We start from the raw sequence: 23124 nt of genomic DNA, 5'->3' as shown, positions 1-23124 counted from the left end.
AGTTGACAACCTAAATAAAAAAAATTATGTGGGCACCACAAATAAAATAAATTACAACAAAAAAAACAAGACAAACAACAGCACACACATGAGAGATTCCCTAATAAAAAATTTTAACAATAAAATAGAAGTGTATGAGCGGATAGTCAGCACACAATGTTGCTTCTTTTATTGGCTTTCCACCCATAAACTTCATAAAAAGGATGGCAATAATAAACATCAAAAGATGGGCGCCACTGCAAGAAAGGATTTTTTCCTGGCGGCTTGGTGACTGGAATTGAACCGCCACCGGTGCAGACTGAGAAGATGGTGAGTTGTCTGCACGTGAAAAGAGGTTGTCCGGCTTGCAGAAATTTATATAAGTTACCGTTCCTTGTGTTGTAATTAGAAATGTAAATAAAACAGCTCCCTCTCAATTGACACAATTTATTTTTATCTCGTATGCTCGTATACAGTTAACAATTACCATATTATAATAACTACTGTAATAGTGCCAATCTCAAGGGATTCAGGGTCGTTAATTAGGTTCGGTTTGGTGAATATTATTGCCACTACAAATTTCTTAAAACTCAGCCTAAATATTAAAAAGACTCTACTAGTTAAGATAACTGCGCGAAGTCAGGTCAGAAAGACTCCTACTTGAAGGATGGAAAAAGTGGGTACCTTGGAAGCCATGCGGTTATAAGCCGTTACCCTGAACGTTCCTCTCTTCTTCCGGGGTCCAACGGGTCTCGCACACTTTTAGGCCACAAGCAGCGTCCTCCACGGCCTCAAGCGCACAGTGCCAGATGAAACTCTTGCATCTCCTCGGCAGGAAAGCGTTCACACTCTTGCAGAGACAGAGGTTTGATGACAAGGAGGAAATGCGAAGAGATCAGCAGTTCAGAAAGGAGTAATAATTATAGAAATCAATATGAAATATTGAAATATCTAAAATATGAAATGTAAAATCGTAGAATATGAAATATAAAATATAAAATTTGAAATGTTTGAACTATAACATTTGTAAAATTATGAAATATTGTAAAATATGAAATCCCGCATCTGAAACGAAAAATACGAGTGTCAGAATCACAAGTGGAACGTGGCATTAGGTTATGAAAAAAACCGCAATGGGAAACAAATACTCACGAAAACTGCTCGCTAATTTAAACTTCACTCGCAGTTTTCAGCATCCCAATACCCTCATCCGAATACGATTTAGGGAATTTCTGAAAGAAACGATTACATGAAATACCACGTACTGGAATACGAAAATTATCAATCACGAAAAAATAAATAAATTCTCCGACGGGAACTTACCTCATGTGTGTTTATTTTAAAAATATATTAAGAAATTATCGTGGATGCATTCTGCATTCCACGATTTGAAACACAGGGGGTTACATCCCCGAAAATAATAAAATTGCGGTTGCGCAAGATCGACCAAAATTCCAAAGTGATTTGACAGCTCAACTGACAGCCTGCGAGTCATCGACATCGCAAGACGTTTCGTTTCGCCGCTTAGGTAAAAAGTAAATACTAATAAAAACCATGATGAAAACAATCTCCTGAACACTGAAAATATTCTATTAAAAAATAGAATAATCAAAATAAAAACATTAGGAAATGTTTCAATAAAATATATTTGAATTGACTGAGCAAAAAGCGCCACCTATTGCAAATTAATTCCAAACCACGCCAATAGATGTCGCTAGTGGTATCCTAAATCCAAATATCGAGTAAGAAACTAAATTTGTGAAAAACAGCAAAACTGCAACGCTACACGTGGGAATTCCTAAGTATCCTATAACCTGCCCAGGAGTATGAAGAATAATTGTACCAAGTTTCGTTAAAATCCGTCGAGTAGTTTTTGTTTCTATAAGGAACATACAGACAGACAGACAGACAGACAGACAAAAATTTTACTGATTGCATTTTTGGCATCAGTATCGATCACTAATCACCCCCTGATAGTTATTTTGAAAATATATTTCATGTACAGAATTGACCTCTCTACAGATTTATTATAAGTATATAGATATAGATAACAATGTGACGGACAAAACAAAAGTAGACATAATATCTTAAAAATATGCTGAACAGGCGCCCACTCAGCAAATATCGCGACTTGACAAAACGTCATGTCGAGAAGCTGGTTTTCAGCGGGAAACAACGTGTGATGAGTATTGTTTGAGATATCAAATAATCTGATTTAAAATTCTGAACTACTGGCATACTATTTGTCAGTCTGGATGCATATCATTAGAGTCGTCGCAATGCAGCCAAGCTTCCAATGCCTCGATGACCTACATCCCACAATGCCAGCTCGCACCGCATTGTGGACTGCTCACCTACCGCAGCCGCGCCAATCTCAGACTTTTATCAAATGCTTTATGCGAGATGAATGGCTCCAGTAATGCGACGACTGAATAACAGGTGCTGGTGACTAATGTCAGTATTAACATAAATGTTAGCTACGCTTTAACACTTGAGTCATATAAGTGAACTTAGTTTTTATTGAAAAAGGAGAACACACACACAGTAGAATCCGATTATAACGACGCTCAAGGGACCGATGATATTACATCGTACTATCCGGACGTCGTACTACTGAAGTAATTTTTGACGTTATTTCTCAATAAATCAACCAACCAAATCATAAATATGCGTCGCTAAAAGCGGTCGGTCGTTATAAGCGACGTCGTACGACACGGTATTCTACTGTACCTAATACTGCATGTTATTCGTAAAATCCTGATCATTGCAGCTTCAGAAGAAAAGCGCGCCGACGAAACTTAGTTGTACTCATACAACTAAAGAGGTGCTGAGACTCAGATCATAGAACTATGATCTGAGTGCTGAGAGATACAATTACATAAGTTAGTAAAATTGGTGTTATATTTCCTATGTTGCTATGTATAAATCCTTGACGTCTTATTTCCCCTTCAAATCCAAATGCGATTTCACCTAGTCTACTTGCCATGAAATGCTAACATAAATAATTAAATTACAAACGTTATTACATTCCCTTGAATTACAGCTCCAATGTTTCTGTAGTGGTGTGAAATAAATACACATGAAACGCGGCCAAAACTCGATCGGAACCCGGCCTGGGATTGCGGTCAAGTTACTCTCACGCCTCAACAAACAAAGCAAATTACCAGATCTCCACGGTTCTACACTACAGTATTATTTTGTATGTTGTTAAATAGGAATACGTAGACAATTTCCTATGTATTTAGAAAGAAAGAAAAATATTTTATTTGTTTGATGAACCAATTAAAGTATTTGATAGTTATATTTACGTAGGTAGATCAAGCTGAAAGTTTTTAAAAATCAAAGAAGTTAGTGCTTAAGAAATAACTCTTTGGGAAGCAGTGTGTGCAGTTAGTATGGTAGAGTTATCTACAGTTTTATATAATAACGACTAAATAATTAATTACTAACAAGAAACAAAATTATTAGTACTTTGAAAAATATTCCCTTTTAATCATAATACGGGAATTTTTACATGGATGGTCCAGGTATTTATTTCGGTAGGTACAAGGAAGCTTTATTACCTACTTACTCGTCACCAATAACTAAAATTACACCACTAGTTACTTGTATTTCGTCAAGTTTATTTAAAATAAACATGTAGATAACATATCGAGCATTGAGTTCTACACTTCAGCGCAAAACCCCTGATGGACATAGAAATCTCATCAACAAACTACGAACGGTAAATAAAACTAAGCGGAACCATCTCCATATCGGAACAAAACTCGTAACGGTCGAATCGATTCCCGGCAAAAACACCCCGGTCCCGGAGCTAGTGACGTTTAGGGCTGCCGCCAAGAAATCTACAAAGTTTTCCTTTGTAATTTTCCAGGAAAAATAATTCCGTGTCAAAGATGAAAAGTTACCTATCAGTAGTACCTACCAACATTTGATTAACGTGTTCTGCCTTTATCATAAAATGTTTGTTTTCTGTACCTGTCTAATGGTTCTGGTAAAGGCAATAAATACATTTTTTATTTATTTATTTAGATAGTCAAAACCTTTTCTAGATAGTAGACACTTCTTTTGCCCATAATAAATCTGTATCTGACGATTAAAGTGAATAGTAAAATCAGCAACCTTTACTTATGTCAAACAACTCTCCGAAACTTACGAGGAACCGGTGAAACCGGTGTACTACGAGTAAATATAATTTCAGCTATATTACAGGAATTGCTTATTGTGCATGTCAAATTGCCCTTAATTATGCCCACATGTCAGAACTTTAATTAAAATCTGGGGAAATATAGAACCGTTTCGGGGAAACCCGAGCGCACAGCCCTAGTCTGGGCGATAATCTATTTCCTTGGACTGTTTATTCATGCTTCAATTTATTGTCCCTGCACGATCGTATTTTCTAAAGAGCGACCTTATTTCTAAGAAGCTGTTTTATGTGCGACGGAAAACAACGAGAAAATGGCTTCGCCACGCGGTAATAGATGGGATTCATATTTAAATAAAGTATCCATTGCTATTTATTTATTGCGTGTGAATGTAATAATGATTTATAAGGTAAATTATTATGGTATGGTAATATTTAGCGGTCTTGTGATATTGGACGCATTATAATAATTGGGTATTCGTCTCTATTTTTATGTCGTGACATTATGCATCTATCAAATACTGACCAGTTGGTTTCAAGACATAGTTTACAGTTAAGTAGGTAACTATTAAAAACAAGTAGCGTCCCAGTAAACTTACGAATAATAACGTAATCCATTGATCATAACGGCATAACCAAACTGGGTCGTATAAATAGCCCAGCTAAGAGGCAAAGTGTATTCTAAAGGTATAATGATTGATCGTGTCACCAACCCACTTATTATTACAGAATGAATCAATATTGAATGGAACTAAAAGTCATCGTTCTTTACAATCAGAGATGTTGATCGATCATTATGTGTTTACTATAATTACGTACATACTGTTCAGAGTTCCGACTTTAGTTTTGAAATATGAAAACCGCAGTTAGAATTTTGTTGTTCCTATGACTAATGGTAGCTGTTCGGTTTCGTTGAAAACTCATCTACTACAGTTTGTTTTAAAAATATAGTCGTATATCACGTAGCTTTAAAATATTTGTTGTTTCTACACACAACCATAAAATAGATAGGTAAACAGGAAAAGCAGGCAACAAAACTTTTTACTACACATTTTAGTAATTTACAAAAACATAATTAATTCCAGGATTAGCCATTCTTTTTAATTAAGACAACGTAAAAGAATCCACCTATTCCTTGTACCCAAAATGAAAGGGTTGCGGAACGAAAACACTGCGGTTGTACCCGTCTGGGCCCAGGGGAAGCCGTCTACGCAGCCCACAGAAATTGAGTACATGACACAAATATATTATAATATTACGCCTAGTAACACTAGGAGGACAAATTTTAAGAAATAAGGTAAAATCAAATTAACAATAATCTTAAAATGTAAGTTCATTGTCTTCATGTTATAATGTCAAACTGTGCTGTGAGGCTAGCATTCTAGAATGCCTTAAATGGCTAGAGCGACTGCAAAGCCGATCAGACCTAGTTCCTTTTAATAACTTGTAAGTTTCAAATATTTATGTAAGCCAAGGACATGAGAAATAATTGTCCAGCTTTCTTCAAGGTTCGTTTGTACTAGATATTTTTAACCCACTACCACAAACAGCATGTACGGAACCGACACAGTTTCGCCGCACGTGACCGTAATTCAATTCAGCACGTCACACGCACGTTTACGTCGCGGCTACGTCACGGACACACCGCGGAGCCGCTAGTCGGCGGTCTGACGCTGGCGTACGCGCTTCGTATCGCTTAGTCTCAACGCTCTCTAGTAACAAAGGTATCAATTCCATTCATCTCTTAAGTCGGTCCCCTAGTTCCGATCTTTCAAAAAGTTTGCAAACTTTGAAGTTAATTTTTAACTCACACTACCCGAAGTCGGTCCCAAGATAGTTACAACTGTGCCAGTACCCGTAGTTCCTTAGAAGAACGAAGATATTCAGACAACAACTAATGTAACAACAAAAATATAGCGCGCTTACAAGGATCAAGTGAAAAGTACTTAAGGTATGCCAGTATGAAGCAATTATTTATTAGTAACTAAATGAAAACGAAAATAAAACCTGAATACTTACTTCTTGGTGTAAAAGTCTTAAAGAATGGTAGAAATTGCAAATAAAGCCTCGTAGGGTGTGTTTTATTGCACGTAAGTTAGTTTTCTTCGACGCTAAGTTTTTGAACCATGGAACATAAATTCACTGGTGGAAAAGCATGTACAAACCGTTAGTTTTTCTTTTTAATTTAAAGAAACTAGTTAAGAGTGCTTTTGAGTTCCAACTTACACAAAAAGCACTACTCAAATATGTATACCTACTTTGCCCCACAGCAAAAACAATGAACAATTAAGTGGACGTGATTTTATTTCAGAAATTTAATATAAAAGAAGCGCGTCTTTACCTTTTAGCAATGCCTTTTATAATTAATTTTTAATATTTTCCAACAGCGTTACGTAACATTTATTATATTCTACAGGTAAATTAATAGTAGTTAAACTAAATTAAGGCTGAATAATGGAAAGATGTTTTCATTTGTTTACTAATTGAAATGAAACCACAAACTAAACAAGTTTTTCGACAGATGGCGAGAGAAGAGTCGTGTCTGCCGCGGACCGCCGCGCTGGCGGCCGCGATTCTCATCCTGCTAAGTGGTGAGTACCTCCTAAAGTACCTCGGGATTATCCTGAGTTGCCAACTCCGGTGATAAATGTTCCCTCTGTTCAACAGTTACTTGATGCATGTTATGATTTATTCCGCACAGACGCGAAACGCGGACGGAGCCCTGAGTGCCTTATGGAGTTGTTTGTCAGAAACAAGCTATAAACAATAAAGTTTAATATTCATATCAAGTTTGCTGGAACGCGGGTTATATTTAATAACTTTACGGCATAAAAGTTACCTACGTACCTACATTTCTAAAAATACTATTCACTCGTTAATAGACAAACAAATACATAATGAACAAATACGTTTATTCATATCGCTATAAAGGTCAATTTACTAATTCAATTTACTAATTCAATTTCTCAGTGATAAACATCACTAAAATTGTTGATGACATTATGATAATGTCCATGCGAAGCGGCATCAAGATTGAAAGCCCGATATAACAAGAACTTCTTCATAACTTAATAGCTCGACTTGTCGTAGTTTCGTAGTAATTCGTAGCAACAATGCTACGAAGTATCCGTAGCGTGTCGTAGATTGCTGGTGTTTTCGTAGTATAGGACAATCTCATAATAGTTGCCGTCAACTTAATGCTAGTAATTTAGAATTTTAGATACGATATCAAATTTTCTTTCAGATTACCAAAAAATACCGTTTATCGTACCCTCAATCGATCGATTGTATCGCTACAACAAAACAAAGTGTTTTGAATCATCATTTTACAAATTTTAACTCGCCACAACACGTGTAATAAAAAATTCAGTGGACATACGTACGGCCTTCGGCGCAAGTGGTCGCTCCCATGCAGCAACTAGCCTCCGGCAGTGATGTGTTTGCGAACAAAAAGTATTTTCGCGCGTTCCGAGGTAGATAAAATTTTACAATACAGCTGCTGCAGACTGTTATATTCGCAGGTTGTATTTAATTTGCATGGAAACTATGCACAGTCGTGTTCACGGCGTGTTGGCGGCAAAGATAAAACGCAGTTTGCATTTTGTTATTTAGCGGACGATTATACTTGCAAAACAGTATTTTTCATATTGTTGTTATACTTGTATGACTATTAAAGTAAAATATAAAGAAACTACCTATTTGATAATTTCAGACCTTAAGAAATTCAGGTTGATCAATGATGACTGAACTACTACATTTAGGTAAAAAAAAGCTTGTAAAATTAAACGTTAATTGATACTTATTACAAAATAGGTACTAAGAATTACACAAATAATTAATTATACATTCACAAAAACAATAATTACAAGTTAAGTTTTTGCACAAGCTTCTGAGCTTGTGAAAATTCCTGAACTGGGAGTTATCTTTCAACGTTATAGGTAAAGTTAGTACTTCCAAAATTCATAAATGAAGTAGGTTTATTCTGCAGTCCCATTATTTCCCCGCGCTTGTTAGCGAACACTTTCGATTCGATAGTGGGCGAAGGGAGTCTACCTGGATATTGCTGCGCCTGTCTGGTTGCAGTACAGTGGCACGCATAAATATGACGAGCTATGGATTTAATATTTAAACAGTAATGTTATTTGTTAAGATAAGTAAGTAAGCCTAAATAATCACAGCCTTAATAATGCTCATAGATATACCTACCTCCTGTTTTTTTTTTTTTCAAGTAAGAAATACACTGTTTTACTTCAAAGAAAAGAATAGTAAGTGGTACCTTTCTTTAACTAGGTATTTAGTCGTATCGAAATCGAATCGAACTGAGACGATGACACCCTATTTGTATGTGACGGGCTAAACTAAACATCTTATAATAATATGTCTAGCCTTAGTCATTGCGGTATTGTTCTTCTCATAATCTATCAATGTATCAAGTAGCGCCCACGTCGCACGAGTGTGTATGAATACCTACATTAACAGCACATTAATCTTGCTAATGTTAGCTGACTATTGTGCGGTAGGTAGGTACAATACAATGAGGTCAGTTAGCATTAACACAATATCCACTTCTATCCACGCAAACACATATTTAAACCATAACCTTAAGTCTACAAGCAAAAAGCTTACCTAGTTTGGTGTAGGTAGCCTGAGTAGGTACTCCTGAATTTAAGTTGTTAAAATACCTACTTTTTATTGTAGGTGCTTACTTGATTTCTTTCATGAAAGAACAAAATTAAGAATTTACTTTTTAAGCAATTACCTACCTACTTTAAGATCCTGAAATTGATGAGAGCCTGTAAATTTTTGTGTTGGCTTAGCGACTACATATCTCTGCCCCACTTTTAGTTATACGGCAGACTACGGCAAGCATCGTTCTTCCCTTGAGATCGCACCGAGACGAGTTTGTCACGTGGACGTGACGGCCTTCATACATTTCTATACATTTTAAATAAAGTCCTCCAAGTTTCCGCTAAAAACATCTACGTAGTATATTATGAGCGGTTACTCGCATATGCTGTGCCAAAGCGTTTAGACGATGCGGCTAGCTGCATTCTGAATAAATGATGGCTCCACATAGCTCGTGTTCGCTGAATTAGTGACGATTAAATGGGCCTGCTAATGCATCGGAATTAACAAAACAAATATTGATAATATGCAGTACTTATTAAATTATAAAACATAAATGATTGTTTTACAATACCTTATAAGTCAAATCAACTTCCCAGAATAAAACAATTACTTTTAGCTTGAGGATTTTCTTCACGGTTTTACTCGTAGTTTTGTGCCTACATAGGTTCAACATTGCGTGTTTGACATCCGCTAGGAACACGAGCATTTATCATAATTTGAAATCGTGTACCAAATCCCTAAATAAATAGGTAGGTACTACTTTTAGCCCTAGTTAAAACAATTAAAGTTAAACGTTAATAAATGAAACATGCCCACATTTTTGTGTCCGAGTGTAGATGGAATGGAACGCGACAATCGTCGCCCGGAGGATTCCGCCAATATTTGCGTTGGCCGGCGACTATTAGGCCGCGGCAGTAATCAAGCGATGCGGCCAGCTGTACGCTGAATAAATGATCTCGTGTCGCTCAACAATGGACTGTTGGTGGATGACGCGATCAAATGGCCTCGCTAATTCTGATTATGATATGACTTTATGACTCAGCCAAATGACGTCCACTGCTGGACAAAGGCTTCCACAACCGCTTCCTCTGACCGCATAAGGTCCACCGAGGGGGTTATTCAGAATAAATTATTCTAGAAAACTTAAAATCTTAGCTTTAGTACTTGTTTAGAATTAAATAAATAGTTAAGACAAAAAGCAACATTTCTATTAAAATCGATTATTAACTATTCATAATTACAATACCAAAATAACTCGCCGTAGGTAATAGATAAATTTTATTGTTATCGAGTGGAAAAATCTACAAATCACCCACTCAAACTGTGCGCGCACCTAATATCCAAGTCGTATAAAAATAAAAGCTATCGAAGAAAAGGACGACTGAAGTTCATGTAAAAACATTTTTCCAATATTTTTCAGACAACATTAATAAAGAGAGAGAATAAGTTGATTTTCGTTAGTAAAGCAATAGGTATGTGATGTGAATCGGCAAGGGGAGAAAAAAGTGAAAAATTTTGTCCTATTGTTACCTAGTCATCATCTCAGCCATAGGTTGTCCACTGCTGAACATAGGCCTCCCCCAATGCCTTCCATGTTGCCCGGTTGGTAGCGGCCTGCGTCCAACGCCTTCCTGCTATCTATATGATGTCGTCGGTCCACCTTGTGGGTGGACGTCCCACGCTGCATTTTCCGGTACGCGGCTTCCACTCCAGAACCTTGCTGCCCCATCGGCCGTCAGTTCTGCGTACTATGTGCCCTGCCCATTGCTACTTCAGCTTACTAATCTTTCGGGCTATGTCAGCGACTTTAGTTCGTTTACGGATCTCCTCATTTCTGATTCGATCTCGTAAAGAAACACCGAGCATAGCCCTCTCCATAACACGCTGTGCAACTTTCAGCTTCTGTATAAGGCCTACAGTGAGTAGGTATAGTAGAAAACTATAAGTAGGTAGGTACTTACAATATTTTCAATTATTTTGTATTATTATAAGTAGAACATCCCATATTTAGACATCTAGTCCAGTCCTTACCTTAAAGTCATCTTTGTTAATCTAATAGTGGTGTAAAATCTCGTTTTGCTAATACATACACAAGATTAACTTTATTATCCTATATTTTCCAGCGTCAGGCGAGTGCCTCCAGTGCTACTGGTGCGGGCCGCTGGCGGAGCAGGTGCACCGGCGCGAGCGCGCGCCGCCCTGCGACGAGCTCTCCGACCAGGTCACGGCCTGCGACCCGGGGTACACGCACTGCGCCACCGTCGCCTCGTCGCCGCGTACGTATGCAACCTGTCCCCAGGGCCAGGCGCCTGCAGTGCTACTGGTGGCCGCTGGCGGAGCAGGTGCACCGGCGCGAGCGCGCGCCGCCCTGCGACGAGCTCTCCGACCAGGTCACGGCCTGCGACCCGGGGTACACGCACTGCGCCACTGTCGCCTCGTCACCGCGTACGTATCCAACATGTCCCCAGCGTCAGGCGAGTGCCTGCAGTGCTACTGGTCCGGGCCGCTGGCGGAGCAGGTGCACCGGCGCGAGCGCGCGCCGCCTTGCGACGAGCTCTCCGACCAGGTCACGGCCTGCGACCCGGGGTACACGCACTGCGCCACCGTCGCCTCGTCGCCGCGTACGTATGCAACATGTCCCCAGCGCCAGGCGCCTGCAGTGCTGCTGGTGGCCGCTGGCGGAGCAGGTGCACCGGCGCGAGCGCGCGCCGCCCTACGACGAGCTCTCCGACCAGGTCACGGCCTGCGACCCGGGGTACACGCACTGCGCCACCGTCGCCTCGTCGCCGCGTACGTATGCAACATGTCCCCAGCGCCAGGCGCCTGCAGTGCTACTGGTGGCCGCTGGCGGAGCAGGTGCACCGCCCTGCGACGAGCTCTCCGACCAGGTCACGGCCTGCGACCCGGGGTACACGCACTGCGCCACCGTCGCCTCGTCGCCGCGTACGTATGCAACATGTCCCCAGCGCCAGGCGCCTGCAGTGCTACTGGTGCGGGCCGCTGGCGGAGCAGGTGCACCGGCGCGAGCGCGCGCCGCCCTACGACGAGCTCTCCGACCAGGTCACGGCCTGCGACCCGGGGTACACGCACTGCGCCACCGTCGCCTCGTCGCCTCGTACGTATTATGTACAAGCTCAGCTCTGCTCAGTAAGATCTAGCTGGAGTCAGCTAGACCATCTAACAACAGAGGTCACAACCATGGTGCCAAAGTTTGATACGAAATTGGGACAAATACAATTTGTGTGTTCTCACCATCACCATCTCATCGAACCACGTAGTTCCGCATCGTCATCGTGAAAATGGTAGGAGCTGGTAGGAGTAATGTAGGAAAATTGAACCCAGAACTTTCTGAATCAAAAAACTTTAACTTTATACAGGTCAAATAATCGAAATTGACGTTATGTGATCTAGATAAAAGCTTGCTGTTTGTAGAAAGGACTAGGAGTAGAAATGTCTCCAACGCACTTTTTCTTATCTAACTCGTTTCATCAATTCCACAGCCTTCGTCGAGTCCCGGTACTGCGTGAAGTTCTACCAAGACGAATGCTACCTCCTGCACTGCAACTCGACCAACAACTACCGAATGACGTGCCCCTGCCGCGGGGACCTCTGCAACGGCCCCAAAACCGACCGAGAGACCGACGCCTTCAATGGACTGGTCAAAATCGTCGCAAGAAATCGAAGACTAAAACGAAATGCCATAACATCCAGCACTTTCATCAATTCTGGTAAAACTAAAATGAATAATATAATCGAAAACGATGAACACGAAGAAAACGCTATTGTTAACGATACGAACAACGAAACTGATGCCAACGTTACTGCTGAACAACCAACACCAGTAACAGAACCTGCTTCCAATATTACTATGACGTCAGAGACAATGAATACAACGCCTGAAACACAAATGGACATGAAGCAGACAACGGATGAACCTAAAATGGTAGAAAGCAGTACTGAAGCCAGTAAAGAAATGCCGATCTCTTTAGAAGTAGCAACAACAATGGCAGAAGCTCTTAAAATAGACTCTACAACGACAAAAGCCCCAGAAATGATGATGAAAGCTGATGTAGTAAAAGAAATGGTTACGACAAAAGCTCCTGAAACGATGATGAAATCTGTTGATGTGAAAGAAATGGTGAGCAACGAAATAAAACCAAGCATGCAACTACCTACTGCTGAAGCGCTTCAGCAAAACGACAGTCCAGCAACGACTGAAAAATCTATGGAACAAATGACTGATACCACTACACTTACTACCACGACTGACGCTTACAAGAACGGGTCGCCTATGCCACCGAAATCTAAAAACGATTCAGCAGCGGTGACCTTCAATCCTTTTATACTTATATGCATTTTAGCATTTAGTATTAGTTTGTAAGTGCACTGTTATTGGATAATGAGACATTCTTTTAGAATTACAATCATGGTTATCTATTTTCTTTCTCATAACCTTAGGAAGATTGAATAGTTGTGCCGTAAAAATATGTGATAATGATCTCTATCAAATAGCTTTAAAAAGACCGCAGTTCTCATTCATCACAAACTACTAGATTAGTTAATATTAAGTATTTTAAAATCACTTTTGAGTGCATAACACAATTGTTGTAATCAATTTATTGGGAGCAAATTGTATATTGTAAATATTAGTAGAATATAATAGATTGATATTAGTGTGTAAAAAAAATACAACCTATTTTCTAATACTGAATAACCTTACTCTTCGCACTATCATTCGCATCTTTTCTTTGTGCAGTAATACAGTTTCGAATCAAATGCAGTGCTGTAATAGATTGACTAAAACACTACACGTAGGATTCATAAATGTGATATTAGTTTAGATATAGGTACTTTTAAAGTCAATAAAAATCTAATTTACACTTAGCATTTTTATTTACATAAAATGTATATCAATCAAATGTGAAGTCATACGCTTTTGATAGTTGCCTATCGTTACCTTTTGCCTCTAGGCTTTTCGCGCCCTGTGCGTATGCTTCCCTAATGTCAGACTCGAATGGTTTTTTGGGTCTAGAATGTTTTGGCGTGGGCCCATAATAGTCGTAGGTCGGAGGAGGTGCTATTTCTGAATGATCTCTTTCAGATTTTCTTTTTTGTGGCCTTATTTGTTCACCTTCACCTTCATCGTCACTAAGTTCATTTTCTATGGGCGTTGGTTCTTGGGGTTTAACAAAGTTCTTGTATTTAATGGTGTTAGCAGGTTTCTTGGTAGAAAAGTATAAGCCTTTTTGTTCGTCTAACGCACTGATATCTCCTATATCTGGGGGCGGGGGAGCTTCCATCGGTCTTACTTCTGACCACGTTTTTGGCGCAGATGGATTCAACCCAGAAGAACTTCTACCACTTTCATCGAAAGTGTGAACAGATTTTGAGGACGATGAACTTTTTGGTGGTGCGAATTCGTCTATGCGTTTACTTCTCTGCTGCTCTACGTATTCTTCTTGGGTCATTTCCCGGAATTTCTTGACTTTACCCTCAACCCCTTCCTTGCCCAAGTCCCATTCGCGGATGTATGCGTCCCGCAACTTTTGCCTTTCCTTCTCTTGTTCTTCCCGAAGTTTCTTTTCTTCTTCTTTCGCTTTGGCGTCTGCCTCGTTCTTCTGCTGAGTCAAGAATTCTAGCAAGCATGTGGTGAAGTCCTTTTCGTTTTGCGCTGAAAAGAGAGATTGACGATTAGGTAAGTTTCCAAAGTCACGGGAAAAATTTTATTTATACAATAGTCACTGAACTGCTCAACATCAACCCAAGGGTTGGGTTTCATTGGAGGTCAAACTCTAGATCCTGGCTAAGCAGTTGTTGTAGTCGTGTGAAAGGGAGGTGAGATGGGGGAGAGGGTGGGCCGATATAGCTGATTTTTCTTATAATTTTTTTTTTATCCACAACTAGGAAGCTCTTGGCCTGTATTCCACCTGATGGTAAGTGACGATCAGGCCGTAGGTGGAAGCGAGTTTCACCCGGAATCCTCAACCACGGAGAAATTGTCGTAGTCCAGTAGCTTTATTCACGTAACAAAACTTCATCATCATCATCATCATCATTTCAGCCACAGGACGTCCACTGCTGAACATAGGCCTCCCCCAATGACTTTCTTCCTGCTACCCTTATCAGGTCGTCGGTCCACCTTGTGGGTGGAAGTCCCACGCTGCGTTTTCCGGTACCTACGCGGCCTCTATTCCAGAACCTTGCTGCCCCATCGGCCGTCAGTTCTGCGTACTATGTGCTCTGCCCACTGCCACTTCAGCTTGCTAATCCGTCGGGCTATGTCAGCGACTTTAGTTCGTTCGACTAAAGCGACTAAATACGTGAATTAGGCCACAGGTAAGGTTTAAAAGATGGGAAAACGTTTTGTATAAAAGAAAAAATATGGCGAAGTTGCTAAAGCCCGGTCTATGAGCACGTAGAATTTTGTCCAATGACCTCAAGCTATCCATCCTTATCGCTCGCGCGTAATTATGTTGCTATCGCGCTCGCACACTCTCTGCGGGCGCCCCTCGCACAATTGCGACAGCAATATAATTACGCGCGAGCGATAAGGATGGGTAGCTTGAGGTCATTGGACAAAATTCTACGTGCTCACAGACCGGGCTTTAGTAATATTACCTTTCGGCTCTTCCGGCGGTAAGCCAGCCCTAGCCCTCTGACGAGCGCGCGCGGCCGCGACTCTTGCCGCCAGCAACTCGTCACGCTTCTTCCTCACTGCTTCGGCTTCCTTCTGCGCCCGCAGCGTCTCCTCCCGCTGCTTCAAGAGTTCGTCCATCTGCCGCCGACGCTCCGTCTCGTCGGTGCTGAAGGAGTAGTAGCCGACGCCGTGGATGCGCGCCTCTGGATAATACAAACATGAAATGAGTATTTATTATTTAACCTACTTAACGCATAATATATTTTGGATCTTACGACAAGTGGATAAGGTAAGATAATCTAATATTAAAAATTAATAAGTTACAAAGCTTTTATTGTTATATTTTATTTGACATATCCAAAAATATAAAAGTTATTGTTATGCCTGAAGTAGCCAGTTTTTGATAGTTAATGTTACTTCTTACAATAAAGGAAGAGATGAACTTGTATTACTCAACTCTCTAGAGATACTTTATTTTTAAAAGTACCTATGTCTATAGAATTCATCATCATCAATAGAGTCTCTACTGCAGTTGCAACAGGCAAATGGAGGATTTTGCTAACACTGGCTGGTCAAACAAGATGAGAAATTTTGATGTTTACATACTTAATAACTAAGCTACAGTTTCAGTTTGTTACAAACCATCAAACAATAGATCCTGGTAGTGAATATCCTTGTCTTTGGCAAGCAGCTCCTTCTCTTTTTCCTCCCATTTCTCACGTAGTGACTGTAGATAGTCATTTGTTTTTTGCACTAGTAGTGGTTTTTCGCTTTGAGGAGTAGTGGTATTCGATGACTCCTACAACATAATACCAAAATTATCAATAATAATGGTATACTTTAAAGAATTTATTATAAATACAAAGTGTCTCTTACCTTAGTATCATCTTTATTATCATGATCATTGGTTAAAATTTTCACAAGATCTCTATCTCGTTTCATGTATAGATCTAGGTCTGATTTGTGACACTTGCGTGTGCGACCAAGACAATCAGTGAACTCAACCCTAAAAATATTGGAAAGGTTAGTTTCTTTATTAAACTAAATTAAATTCAAAAAAGTTACTGTATAAAATATTGTAGCATCTTTTTAAAATATTACCAATCATTGTCATCATCCTGATAAGATGCTTCTGGAGCTTGTGAATTGCAATCTTCTTGTGAATCATCTCTTTCTTGCTGTTTTTTATTTTTGAAGTCCACTAAAAATCTGCCAGCCAACTGTGAGTCACCTGCACCGTCCTTCAAGTGTTCATACAGCTCTGCCTTCTTTTCTAAAGCTGCCCTAAAAGATGCAAAATTTAAGATGAACAAATAAATCCATATGGTACTTGCTGGGTTCTATAAAAGTTCTGCGTATGTACTAGTACAAATTAATCTGTGTTTGACTTCAAGCTCACCAACAATAATAGCTAAGATGGAGTAGATTGGCTTGGTAAATCCTTTCATCATTAAAAAAATCATTAAGCAATATAAAACCACTTACTTTACTTTCCTATTTGCCTCTAACTCTTCAGTGTCTACAGCCTTTAGGCTATCTTTAAAACTCTTCTTCGAGTGTTCCTTAGTTTCCTCAATACTAGGCTTTGAAGGAGCTGGTTTAAAATTCTCTATTTTATGCTGAGGCAGATGTTTCTTCTCGTAAACCTCTTCTTGTTTCTTTAGTAATTCTGCTTTTAAGCTTAATAGCTGTAATGATAAAGATAAAACATAACGATAATAAGGTAATTACTCAGTAACACTATGATTATTTACAATATTTGTACTTACTGATGATTTATTAAAAAGTATCTTTTTTGATGTTGATTCGTTCATGTTTCAAACACATTAAATTGCTTTTATTTAACACATAAACCTTGTTTTTAGTTAGCTAAATTCATCAATAAGCCAGCTGATATACTATTTTGACAAATAATATCTGTCAGTGTCACGTTTTTTGACAATTATTTTTTTTTTTTTAGTCGTATTATTTTAACGTTCGAATCATAATTTTTACGCTACCGGTACCGGAAAGCGCAACACTATTAAGATGAAGTTGACTTCAATTTGACCAACATTACAACGAAATCAAACGTCATCATTATGTTGGTGTACCTGTCTTACGTACTAAAAAAATGCTAATTTCATGGTCATCTGACAACCATCTCACTCACAGTCGTGACGACAAAAATTTTACAACGACAAAGGAAGAATCTTTTGTGTACAAGAGCCTTGTGATATTTACTAAATCGATCATATGAAAGATTCACTTGTAGATTAAGGTTTTGGAAACTTTAATCGGTTAAACCAGTGTGCTAAGTGCGTGAAATCAAAATGTCAACTCCTGCCAGAAGACGCCTGATGAGAGATTTCAAACGGTTTGTCTTGGTTATTCATCAATCTTAGCCTAGTTAATTTCATCAATTTCAGTATTTTATACGACGTTAGACGATTCTCTAGTTTAGAACAAAAGCAATAATGCTGATTCATCAAATTACATCACTGTCATTTTCATCGATTTCTATTCTGTTCTACATTTCCATTTTTACCTTTTGACTGCCATCCTCGTTGGGAGGGAGGTTTTCTATGTCGAGTACAGTGTTGTACATGCTATTTGTAGATGTAGCTACGTCACACACTTGTTTGTTGGTACACTAACTAGGTTATCCAAATAGATTCTAATTTTCAGGAAACTTACCATTTAACCTATTTATTTTCGTAAGACGCTACAAATTCTACGTTACCTGCATTACTGTTAGCGTCATGACTTTGGTGGTATTAATTCAATCAAACATTATACCTAATATCATATGACCTTGATTTGTGAATGATAGGAACTTTTGTATAAAAAACTTTAACTTTGAATACTCTACCAAAGACAGCTTTAACATTTTATCGTTAATGGTTTCAGCTTACAAGAAGATCCACCAACTGGTGTCTCGGGTGCTCCTACTGATAACAATATCATGATCTGGAATGCTGTGATATTTGGGCCCCATGATACTCCATTTGAAGATGGTACATTTAAACTAACAATAGAATTTACAGAAGAATACCCCAATAAGCCACCAACAGTGCGGTTTGTATCAAAAATGTTCCATCCAAATGTGTATGCTGATGGTGGAATTTGTTTAGACATCTTGCAAAATCGGTGGAGCCCTACATATGATGTGTCAGCTATTTTAACTTCTATACAGGTAAATGTTTATCATAAAATTTTAAAAAATTCATGCATGCACTTTTTGGTCCTAGTAAATAATATGTTTTCAATTCAGAGATAAATAAGAAAATAATAAGAATGAATGTGCAATTTTGATTTTCAAGCAAAACTTCCAATAAGACATCCTAATTGATTTTGCTACCAAAGCATCAAATTATTTGTAAATTGATTCTTATTGAAGATGTGACTATAGTAAATAATAATAATAGTGTATTAATTAATTCAACAATAAATGTAATTAATTTTAATTTCAGTCCTTACTTAGTGACCCAAATCCAAACTCACCAGCGAACTCAATGGCTGCACAACTATACAAGGAGAACCGGAGGGAGTATGAAAAGCGGGTGAAAGCATGTGTAGAACAATCGTTTATTGATTAGCGGAGACACGCTGGGTCTCTGACGTCAGTGACACGGGATCTGGGCTGCTGTTGGTAACGGCCAATACCTCCATGTAAATTCATTGGGACAAGTGTGTAAATTAACTCTTATATTGAGTCCATACCATTGCCAGAACTGTTTTAACAGTTTGAGCGTCATATTTAACTGTCATTATTACTCATCATAATTTTGTTAAAGAAATTCAAAATTGTATCTTTATTTTATACATGAAAACCACTAGATTTGCTTGTCTTTGACAATATACTAGATTGTATTAATATCATTACAACCACTAATATTAAGAATAGGAAAAGTTTATTACTTAATTCTAGACATTGTTAGATATACCATACTGGCATATAGCTTGTTCAATTATGTGTGAATAACTTATTTTTGTAATTAATTTCATTTTTAACACATACTTTTATAGCATAACACTGAAACGCACAGCTTCAGTAATGTAACATCCAAGTGATTGTCAAAGAATAAATATGACAAGTCCTAGAATTTACTAGCTATTCAAGTGGAAAAATTTACAGGCCTTTCGTTATGAGAATAGATATTGCATCAATTGTTTATTATGCTTTATATTTTATTTCATGTTCATAAGTTTTGAATCTTCATAATAAAACTGCCAAAATACCAGTTGTTACTACTTAACTAACTGTATTTTATTGCTAATACTGAATAATAGAACTATCCAATTACTTTTCAAAATTAACACCTGGAGGTATTAAAACTTTTTAGTATACCCCAACAAAATGTTTACCTAAAAATAGTACAAGTGTTTTTATTTCTGTCTGCAATATAAAAAATAATCTGCTGCACAAAATTCATCAAGTTGTCTACTCACCTTGGACATTCCTATGGATGTTCATGTGAGCACTGTGTAGCAGTTTTCATATAAACCTATAAGTTTGAATGTCTCACATGTTTGAGGACATTTTTACGAATGTGTAATATTTTGTCTTCTAGTAAAATATTATTTTCGGTTGTATTTTTGTGTTTGTATTTCTCTATCACTGTATTAATTTCCTCTTTTATTAGTCTAACATTCCCTTGCACGAAATTCCTTTCGCCTAGTTTCTTGAACAATTAATTTTTTTAATATCAAGAATGAATTTTGATGAAAGGAGTTTCAATCAATAGTTAGATCAAGTGTTTACTCTCCTAAGATCTATTATCTTTTTAAACAGTACAACGTAATTCTATTTTATGCCCTCACATTTTATTGTGTAAATGTTACAAGTGTTTTTGTTTTCAGTAGGTAAGTACCTATGAATCCAGCTCTAATACTTAGTCATCAGTCTAGCAGGGAAATACTATAATATTTTCTGGGGATAATTTTTATATATGGGTCATTCCATAAAAATCTGTAATATTTTCGACGTCATTTTGTCCGTAACTTTTTTAAGATGCTTTTGAATACTTTATTAGTGTAAATTATAGTTTATTAATTAATTATGTTATGTCTAAAAGGGCCAGTCACTTTATGCTTTATTTTAGGAGAAATTATAATTTTCAATTTTTTCATACTACATTACTCCTATATGACTTCTAATAAAGTATAAAACATATAACCTTAACATTTATAGACAAGTTAATATACATAATGTAGTTGTTTTGTTATTATCACTATATAAAAAACATCATTCCCTAACTAGTAATTTAGTCCCAAGTGCCGTTTAAAGCTAGGGCCTGACGCTCTAGGGACTGACGATTTGGAGTAAAACTTAACACAAATGCAGATTAACTTTATATTATAAGATGCTTAATACGATGTGCCGAAAATAGCCAAAAAACCACACGTAAATACTATTAAATTATATACAATTTCCTATTGTAATCAATAAAGCTACTCAACTAGGGACTGACGAAGTGACTGGATTGACACATGTTTCCGCAACAACTGGCACGTTTGCACTAATTCAAAAAACGGCTACCGCAAAGCCAGTATGGTCTGAGAATAACTTCGTATCGTATTTAAACTCAACTAAACGTCATTCACTCTAAATACATATTAAAGCGCAAAATTATAAAATCAGTGCGTGGCGAGGGAATGACGCTAAAAGCTGTAGACTCTTTTTCAACTAAAGAAAATCAAATAATTGTTTATTGAAACCGCAAAATATTAATAGAATTTGGTGTAATATACATTTAAATAGATTATTCGTTAATTAAAACAAAGGATAAAGTTGATGTTTTTATAAATGTGGGTCCCAAAACACAAACTTTTGGAGTACGGACATGCCTAGGGAATGACGTTTTGGGTCATTCAAAAGTAATTTAAGATGTTTTAAAAATAGTTTCAAAAAATATAAATGGGTGATGAATAAAGCACATTGCGAGCTGTTATTTAAGAATTTTGGAATAAAATATTAACAAATATTTCATGTGAAATGTGGCGCGGACTAAGAGTTGACATATTTTTGTGGAATGACCCATAAACATGTCTGTTTAGAAAAATATCTTGCTGGATCATAAAAAACAGTTTGGTGTTGGTTTGATTAGAAAGAATTTTTAGATAATTATGATTTTATATCCAATTTGAACACAAACAAAGCAGTTGGTACCCGAAGCACGAATGAATAAATATCGTTCTCGTTATCATAATCGACTTTTTGTGTATGTAAAACAGAGGAATACGATTACGAGAGAATATGGCGTCTCCTCGTGGTCCGAGCAACGTAAGTATGGTTAGAGAGTATTCTATCAAAGGGATCTGGGTTCGATTCTCAGGTACTACGACAGACGATTTGACAGTGTAAGGGCTATTGTGTTGTTCCCGATGTAGGAGTTAAGAGCAAGCTTGAATCTACTTCATTTATAATCCGAAAAATACATTTAAACCTACCTACCATATTGGTTAAGGTGGTGTTGGCGAAGAAGACAACGAGCGTCGTGGGTGCCTGTCGTGCTGATAGTATCCCTGTTGCAATCATTATAATGCTGCATTGTTTTGTAACGAGATTACTATTTACCTGCTATATTATTCATTTGTTTCCGGGACAAACTTCTTCACTGGTTGGATTTTTGGCATTCAAGCTGTAGATCCTGGCTACACAGGAGTTGCAACGGTGGGAATAGTCCCGTTATATTGTGTCATGCTCTGGGGCGGGACCACCTTAACGTAGGTACATATAATAGATACGAAAGAAATGTATAAAATATGTATATAATTGTAGACTTAGTTAAAAAAAATGTATATCTATAGTTTTGTTGTAAACATTAATTCAAAGTGGTCCCGCCGGAGAGCATACTCCCTAGCGGGACCACCTAGAAGATTTCGTTACTGAAGGTTTCTGAATTCGTTTATAAGACCATAAAAATGTATATTAAATGTATACAAATCTGCTATACTCAATTTTTTATTTGATTTAGTATAAACCGATTTACGGCAAATTTAAAATTTCCTTTCGGAACATTTAGGGGAGACTGACCCAAAGCGGGCACCTTAAGGTAAAATAGGAAAAAAACATACAGATTATGCAAAACGAAATAAGTTTTTATGACATAAGCTCAAAGTGGCACAGCGTGCTATGGAGAGGGCTATGCTCGGTGTTTCTTTACGAGATTATCGTTACATTCCCTCTAATATGGTCGAGTGAAGCGATGGCTGGTTCACTCGTCATGTCTGTGAACAGGCGCTGCTTTCGGGGACTGGTCAATCCAAGTTATTCAAATTTATTAATGCGAGTCATTTCTACTAGTATTTAAGTATCTTAATCTGTAAGTCTAGATATTAGCACGTTACTACCTTGTTTAATATACCACGCAATTTTGTATACCCATTCTTGTAAGATACACCATACAAGAATGCGTGGTAAATTCAGTGAACTGCTCCTGAATCAAATGTACCTACTACTGATATTTCTATTTATTTATATTAACCGGCAGACAGTGGTGACTGACTGAGTTTGTTGCGGCGCTTCTTCTCAGCACTTGCCAAATGTTGGTCTCGAAGCGCTGGTAGGGTAAAAAGATTATGAGACATGTAGAGGCTCCTTAAGAGCAAAATGACGATTTGTAAGAACTATTTATTAGTCTAAACAAATAAAGAAATTTTGACTTTGAGATCGAATCAGAAATGAAGAGATCCGTAAACGAACTAAGTAAAGTCGCTGACATAGCCCGACGGATTAGCAAGCTGAAGTGGC

At 38.0% G+C, this 23124-nt stretch overlaps 3 protein-coding genes and 1 long non-coding RNA gene across 4 annotated transcripts; 3 read left to right on the top strand and 1 right to left on the bottom strand.

Annotated features, from left to right (window-relative positions):
- The first annotated feature begins 5781 nt into the window (after nt 1–5781).
- On the top strand, nt 5782–10936 carry LOC135081469 (uncharacterized). The gene is made up of 3 exons (XR_010259198.1): nt 5782–6074; nt 6645–6714; nt 10876–10936. It is a non-coding gene; the product is annotated as an uncharacterized LOC135081469 (long non-coding RNA).
- Nucleotides 10937–11210: 274 nt separating this feature from the next.
- LOC135081818 (uncharacterized) lies at nt 11211–13632 on the top strand. The gene is made up of 3 exons (XM_063976597.1): nt 11211–11338; nt 11397–11695; nt 12253–13632. Exons 1-3 carry the CDS (start codon nt 11211–11213, stop codon nt 13131–13133), a joined length of 1308 nt encoding a protein of 435 aa, XP_063832667.1. The 3' UTR covers nt 13134–13632.
- On the bottom strand, nt 13627–17308 carry LOC135081510 (coiled-coil domain-containing protein 174). Its single transcript, XM_063976222.1, has 7 exons — nt 17159–17308; nt 16875–17077; nt 16491–16673; nt 16266–16395; nt 16032–16188; nt 15371–15592; nt 13627–14423 (listed from the first exon to the last, which is right to left on the bottom strand). Exons 1-7 carry the CDS (start codon nt 17201–17203, stop codon nt 13663–13665), a joined length of 1701 nt encoding a protein of 566 aa, XP_063832292.1. The 5' UTR covers nt 17204–17308; the 3' UTR covers nt 13627–13662.
- A 191-nt stretch (nt 17309–17499) lies between these two features.
- LOC135081511 (ubiquitin-conjugating enzyme E2-17 kDa) lies at nt 17500–19964 on the top strand. The gene is made up of 3 exons (XM_063976223.1): nt 17500–17745; nt 18279–18564; nt 18842–19964. Exons 1-3 carry the CDS (start codon nt 17702–17704, stop codon nt 18965–18967), a joined length of 456 nt encoding a protein of 151 aa, XP_063832293.1. The 5' UTR covers nt 17500–17701; the 3' UTR covers nt 18968–19964.
- Nucleotides 19965–23124: the final 3160 nt, after the last annotated feature.

Source organism: Ostrinia nubilalis, chromosome 20 (genome assembly GCF_963855985.1).
Source record: "Ostrinia nubilalis chromosome 20, ilOstNubi1.1, whole genome shotgun sequence".
NCBI lineage: Eukaryota > Metazoa > Arthropoda > Insecta > Lepidoptera > Crambidae > Ostrinia > Ostrinia nubilalis.
This window is presented reverse-complemented; position numbering and strand designations above follow the sequence as displayed.

Coding starts and splice junctions, on each gene's coding strand:
- LOC135081818 (XM_063976597.1), top strand. CDS start 11,211: ATGTCCCCAGCGTCAGGCGAGTGCCTGCAGTGCTACTGGTCCGGGCCG. Junction 11,339..11,396: donor GTCACGGCCTGCGACCCGGG/GTACACGCACTG, acceptor ACATGTCCCCAG/CGCCAGGCGCCTGCAGTGCT. Junction 11,696..12,252: donor CACCGTCGCCTCGTCGCCGC/GTACGTATGCAA, acceptor TCAATTCCACAG/CCTTCGTCGAGTCCCGGTAC.
- LOC135081510 (XM_063976222.1), bottom strand. CDS start 17,203: ATGAACGAATCAACATCAAAAAAGATACTTTTTAATAAATCATCA. Junction 16,674..16,874: donor GAGGCAAATAGGAAAGTAAA/GTAAGTGGTTTT, acceptor TGCATCTTTTAG/GGCAGCTTTAGAAAAGAAGG. Junction 14,424..15,370: donor ACCGCCGGAAGAGCCGAAAG/GTAATATTACTA, acceptor CTCTCTTTTCAG/CGCAAAACGAAAAGGACTTC.
- LOC135081511 (XM_063976223.1), top strand. CDS start 17,702: ATGTCAACTCCTGCCAGAAGACGCCTGATGAGAGATTTCAAACG. Junction 17,746..18,278: donor CTGATGAGAGATTTCAAACG/GTTTGTCTTGGT, acceptor TAATGGTTTCAG/CTTACAAGAAGATCCACCAA. Junction 18,565..18,841: donor CTATTTTAACTTCTATACAG/GTAAATGTTTAT, acceptor TTTTAATTTCAG/TCCTTACTTAGTGACCCAAA.